The sequence below is a fragment of the Cyprinus carpio genome, chromosome A4 (genome assembly GCF_018340385.1).
Source record: "Cyprinus carpio isolate SPL01 chromosome A4, ASM1834038v1, whole genome shotgun sequence".
Taxonomy (NCBI): Eukaryota; Metazoa; Chordata; class Actinopteri; order Cypriniformes; family Cyprinidae; genus Cyprinus; species Cyprinus carpio.
The window spans coordinates 15331826-15338463 of record NC_056575.1 but is presented as its reverse complement, the minus strand read 5'-3'; the positions used below and the strand labels follow the sequence as shown (position 1 = coordinate 15338463).

The following is a 6638-nucleotide window of genomic DNA, read 5'->3' as shown; positions in this document are numbered from 1 at the left end:
CATCATCCTAAAGTATTCCTTTCAGAACGCTTATAAGCCTGCGTGAGGTACATCATCATTCACAATTCTGTTATCTAATCAAATAAAGTCTGAGAATAGAAGATAGAGAGTATTATACATGCAGATATCAGTGAAATAAGCCGTCTTGGCTGTTTAGCAGATAACAGGGAGTTTTCCCAGAATGGCCTGTAATAATATTTCTAAAGCGACTCAGGGGAACTGTCTTAAAAGAGAAAGTGCCGACTTGAAAGCAAGTTTTGTGTGATGATGGATTATAGCAAAACAAATAATAACTTAAACTAATTTGGCTTGGTTTCAACCTCGTTTGATCATAAAATGATGTTGTGTTGCTCTGTAACTAATCTACTTGAAACCTGGTGCTGTAATAAGAAAAACTGCACTGCGCAAGATTAAAATAGCTGTACTGCCATGATATGGGCATGCATATATATGCATAAGGTGGCAAGAATATGTTTGTGACCCCTTTGAAAATTTCACAATTTACACATTGATTACTCATAAAATATGGTCTGATCTTCAAATCACACAGTTACAATTTTACAAGTGTTACGACTTCTCAAATAGCTAATTGGAGTCAATTAAGGAGATGAGATTGGAACTATGGTTTGGACAGATGCTCTGCCCTTTCTACCAAATATATATAGGCTATATATATATATATATATATATATATATATATATATATATATATATATATATTTTATTTTATTTTTCCACACAAGAAAAAAAGTCAGCGAGGACAGAATTTCCATTATTGGGTCAGCTAGGCAATTACAATATGTGATTTTGTGGGTTACATTGTCAAATTCTGAATAAACATTAATTATTAATATTTTTTTATGCAGTAGTTTCAAGTCATATAACATTAATTAGGCTATACGCTATTAATGTAGATTTTGTCACAGACAGGCTGTGTTTGTGAATTACTTGTTTATCAAAGTTATCAAAGTGTTGTCTCCTGTTCCTGTGTTTAAAACTGTGTTCCTTGGCCTACAGCAGGACAGCTGCAGAAAAAAAAGTATAACTTTATACCAAACTGAGTTCCATTTTACATTTTCTCCAGGAGGCGGCACAGCAGTCGTTTATAATGGAAAAATCGCCCCAGGCTGAAAGTTCCGTTACTTTCTTTCTCTCTTCTTTTCTGTTCTTTTCTCTTCTCCACAGGGGAAGCGTCTCTTCTCTCCTCCTCCTCGCATCACATCCGGCTCAGTTTCCCGAGCAGTTTGGACTCACTCACTCAGTGCAGCGTTAGGAAGTCCGAGTCATGTAAGCGAATCGATTCGTGCGGACGCTTCGTTTAACTTCGACTCATTTGATTCATTTGATTTGTTGTAAACAGAAGTCCACAGAACTGTGTCGTTTTGAAGTATAGAAAGTATCAAAGAACCGTCTAAAAACAATTTACCTAATTCTAGTCATCATTAAAATGTGTTTCAGTCTCCACGCAGCATTTTGGGTATTTAATGAAATTCTTTAATAATGATTCTTTAATGGAATGTTTATCACACTGTTTTCGTTTACTTTACCTTACTGGTGTAAACTTGTACTGGTTTACTTTACTTTGCGTTGTTTACGCTTCCATCGTGTCGTAATTTAACGCTGAAAGTTCACCTTACAGCCGAATGACTCACATACGGTTTGCGAATTGGTTCTGAGGAATCATCAAAAAGAACCGCGCGAGTCGGACATCAGTGTTAGTGTTGCAGTTTTAAAGAGGCTGCCGTGGATCTGCTGCTGATATGGAGACTCTCACCATCCACAGAGACGGATCGTGCAACTTTACTGAGCCGACTGAACGGATTACGCGCTTTCATGGCTGCTCTCCTGTCACATTAACAACTCCAAACATGTCCAAAAGCCTGAAGAAGAAAAGTCATTGGACTAACAGAGTCCACGAGGTTGTGTTATCCAGGGGTCCGAGTGCGGAGCTTGGGTTCGAGCTGCAGGGAGGCGCGGAGAATGGACAGTTCCCCGTTATTGGAGAGATGAAACCGGACAGGCGCAACCTGCACCAGGACGAGCTACTTCTGGAGGTCAATGATACTCCGGTGGCCGGACTGACCATCAGGGATGTGTGGGCTGTGGTCAGACACTGCAAAGACCCTGTCCGCCTCAAGTGTGTCAAGCCAGGTTAGTTTAACATTCATCTAAACGTAAAGTTCATCAAAAGTGCCAAAATTTTTCGGTTTTCATCAAAATAGCATACTTAATACAGTTATTGTTGCTACTGTAAAAACCATTTAGCCTACATCAAAGTTAACGAAGCTTCCAGAAACATTCAGACTTCTATTTATTTAATTTTAATGTTGTTAAACATAAAAAGCTAGCAGGCAAACAAGCTTAGGCTGGTTTATTTATTTATTTATTTTTAGCAAGTTATACCACTTTTATTGTAATAATAACAATGTAGGAACGATGCGATTGTGGCAGATTACCATGACGAACATCTGTCAGATTAAACCTGTCTGTGTGCGTATTTTCACGTGAGCGTGAACTTTAGCACGTTTCCATGTATCACATTGCACTCAAATGTAACATAAGAAGAAAGTACTGGTGTTGTTAGAGTTTCACAACTGCTTGGACCCGCGTGTGAAAGTTGGTTTGTTGCTATAGACGCGGAGCTGCTGTGTTTCTGGAAAAGGGGGCGTGTCCTTCGCTGCAGGAGCGCGTCCTGGTAGTGATGTTACGTCATCGTCACGTTTACCGTATCACCATATTCTATTCAATGTTTGTAAACGTCTTGCTGCATTTACCTAATTTGGGCTTCTTTGTTGACGCTGAAGGGTTATCTTTTCGTTCTCGTTGAGTTTAGGTTGTGTTATCAGACTGTGATCCGGTCTTTGTGGGTGTGCCACGGTTCTGAAATACATCATGACATGACTATTTTCCCAGAAGGCCTGTATCTGAACCTCACAATCACACTGTCATGAATGATGCCAGTTTAGTTAAACAAAATGGCTTGTCCTTTCTCTTTAGTTACAGACCCATAATTGTAAGCAATTTAGCTTCTTGAAGATGACTGGTTGAGCATGTGAGCGTGGCATTCCTTTCCTTTGACAAGCTGTTTTCTGCATTTTAAAACCCACCATCAGTAAATGTCTTCTAGAGCGGGGGGTTTAGAAATATTTGATCCCAAGGAACCCACAAATATGACGATTTCATGAAAGGGACACCTTTCAGACATTTTTTTTTAAAGTAACACCAAAAATTACTTTAAAATAAAATATATGTATACAATTTATGTATTTTATTTTAATACAAAATGTACTGTATTGCAATAAAATAATCAAGTGTAATCTCATGCTTTCCAACGTGTATAGAGTATCTCAGTATTCTAGAAATAAGAATGAAACAACAGTAACAAGTTTTTTTTTTTTTTTTTTTTTTTTTTGTGGACTACAGAAGATTTCTTTTTTATAATTGTGACTTAGCTTCTCATTATATTTAGATTTAATGTGCCATAATAATGAGCATCTCATTATATTCAGAAAATTGATCATAATACTTAACATCTGATAATAAAAAGAAAGTTCTCATAATAATGAAGTTAACGTTTCATAATAATAAGAAACTTTTTATATATTATATCAAAAGTAGAATGAACAGTAATAATGTAGAATTTGGTAAATTTGATAAATGTTTTTTCTTTAGCATTTATTCCTGAAATATATTCTGTGGACTATGGAAGCCAGTTTCTGTCTCAGCATTCGAGTCATAATAATCAGAAACATTCTCATAATAATGACTTAAGATGTTACATTTTTATCAAATTTTGAAATGAAAAGTCATATATAGCCTAATGTTTGTTATATTGATATGAGTTGGTTGTCAAGTGTTGCTTTTCATTACATAAAAGTAAACAAACAAATAAAAAATGATACACATTCTCAAAATTATGACGTAACAGCTCATAATAATAAGAAACTTTCATAATAATGAAAAATCTTACTATTATCTTATTAACTTATGATAAATTCTTCCATTATGAGATTTTAAGTCATTATTACTAAGTCATAGTTACTCCATTTTAATAAGTTTATTATCATATTATTTCCAATTTTATGACATAACTACTAATTATGAGGTTTCTTATTATTATTTTCTTAATGCAATGAGATTATGATAAGCTAAATCCTTATTATGAAAACGAAGAGACTGCTTTGTGTGTGTGTGTGTGTGTGTGTGTGTGTCTGTGTGCTATAGATAGCGTCAGTGTTTTCATACACACAGTTAAAAAAGTTAGAATTTTTGTCGAAGCGCTTCATGTAATATTTTTTCTTTCTCGAGTGCACTAGCAGGGGCCTACTTGATATTCACTGGACACAGTAGTAGGGCAGACACAAAACTGTGGTCGATGTGGTCAGATGCCTAGGTAAGTACCCTAAGATGAGCTGTCTGTAGCATTCATCTGTGAAATAACAGGTTGTGAAACACACACACACACACACACACACACACACACACACACACACACACACACACACACACACACACACACACACACACACACACACACACACACATTTACACAGCGTCCCTGGATGACCTGGCCATCTTTTTGATGTCTGGGTTTTGAGTTATCAGCGAGACCGGTTGACAAAATCACTTTTTATATTACTTTGAAGTGCTGCAAGCCGACCTTTAAACTGAGTTTTGTTACATATTACAATTACGGCACAGCACATTATTGTATTCATGTTTCATTCATCCCCTTGAGGTAGGATGATATGAGGTTGACATAAATCATCAGCTCTCAGCCGCCAGTTATAATTGTAAATTTAATTTCAGATTAGGAGATGTAATTATAATCATGCCAGCTGAATAGGTTTGTTAATGCACAACGCTTCTGGCTATTTTCTTTCCTGTTTCCTGTATTCTTTGACCCTGGACTCTGTGTTTCATGTTCCTCTCTCCACCCACTGCCTGACCTGCCACTTTCATAAACCGTTTAGGGCCAGCGGTAGGCCACATGCTTGTTTAAACCACACCAAGGGGTAACCAGGATGTGACATCGCATAGATAGCAAGTGCACATTTTCTGCTACTCAGCTCATGGGGGTTGGTGACCTTAACCAGAAAGCTTTATTTTAGAAAAAAAGCCTTGTGATGGAGCCGGCACCACAGCAAATGGAAAGCATGACATCATGCATGCAGTGCGGCTGTGGCATCTATAAACCTAGGGACTTCAGTTTGGCATGAGTTTAGATCTGTTTCACCAGACTGAGGAAAAAGAAACGGCCCGTCCTGTGGCCTTTGTGTTACTTACACCAATGACAGCTCAAATTGTGTAGCTTTTTGAGAAGAGGTGTGCAATTACTTTAAGTGACTGGGAATTTTTTTATTTATTATTATTATTATTTTTTCAGTGGCTTGATTTTGAACCTGTTCACCAAAAACATCAGTTCAGTTTAATTTTCTGGTCTTTTCTGCAGTTTATATTTACATTCCTAAATCAGTAGGTGGAAACAAATGTCTTTATTGAGTCACTGAATCATTGAATTAAAGTTATGGTTAAATTAATTTAAGTTATAGTTAAATGAAAACTGTATTAGATTTTATTATTTGTGAACTCTTTAATTTCGTTCATATGTTTTTCATATGGAAGCCCATTTTCACCATATAGGAAAAAAAAATCATGCTCTGGTAAATCCTAAACATGACATAAAAAGTTATAATTATGATACAAAATGCCTCAAGTTATAATTAGAAATGTCTATGAAATACTACATCATTATTATGACTGTTATGTCATAATTATAATTTAACAAAGCAAGTTTTTTTTAAATTATGAGATACTAAGTCATAATGAGATAAAAGGATGAATTTAGGAGGTAAAAAGTCATAATTATAATTACTGTATGATTTAACAAAGCACAATTTTCAAAATTGAGATACCAAGTCATGAGATAAAAAGTCAGAATTATGACTTTGTTATAATTATGATTTACCAAAGCAAAATTATGACATAAAATTGAGATACCAAAATTGAGATACCAATTATGACATAAAGGCCCGGTTTCACAGACAGGGCTTAGACTAAGCCAGGATTACATTTTAGTCTGGGACTAGGCTTAAGCCTTGTCTGTGAAACCGGGGGAAAAAGTCAAAATTGTTGTTTGACTTTGACGTAATTATGACTTTTTGTGGCATAATTATGCCTTTTTATGTTGTAATTTTGTGAATGAGAACAGTTTGTTAATTATTTTTTTCAAAAACAGTTTCATTTACAAATTAATTTACCATTACTTGAAAAACCATTAGAATTGATTTTAAACTGGTGGTGAATGATAAACATGGGCAAAAACTCCTGTAGACTTATTGAAGCAGTGACTTAAGTTATATCTTTTGATTTCAGCAGGTTAGCAACCACCCAGAAATAACCCAGAACAACCTATCAAACACCTAGCAACGCCCTAGAAACCATTCAGAACACCTTAGCCACCGGATTGCAATGAAATGCGAGTATATGCTAATGTTTATGTTTATTTGCAGTGGATCCACTACAGTGTTTGTTTATGAAAGCGTAGGACCAATTGCAGTGTATGATATATCTCTGGGAATTGAGCAGGCTCTAGCCTCAGGAAAGGCAGGAATGGGTTCCACCCCGTCTAGACGAGT

The 6638-nt window shown here is 35.9% G+C and overlaps 1 protein-coding gene across 14 annotated transcripts in view; it reads left to right on the top strand.

Moving 5' to 3' along the window:
• Nucleotides 1-1654: 1654 nt before the first annotated feature.
• The window catches only part of LOC109061653 (membrane-associated guanylate kinase, WW and PDZ domain-containing protein 2-like), a 173590-nt gene continuing 168606 nt past the window's right edge, over nucleotides 1655-6638 (top strand). For 3 of the 14 annotated variants that reach the window (XM_042742778.1, XM_042742765.1, XM_042742760.1), the window contains exon 1: nucleotides 1672-2151. In XM_042742778.1, the coding sequence (XP_042598712.1) occupies nucleotides 1761-2151 (391 nt within the window). In that variant the 5' untranslated portion in view covers nucleotides 1672-1760. Of the gene's footprint in view, nucleotides 2152-6638 lie in introns of all 14 variants that reach the window. The other 11 variants (XM_042742816.1, XM_042742803.1, XM_042742873.1 and 8 more) reach the window with 8 other exon arrangements.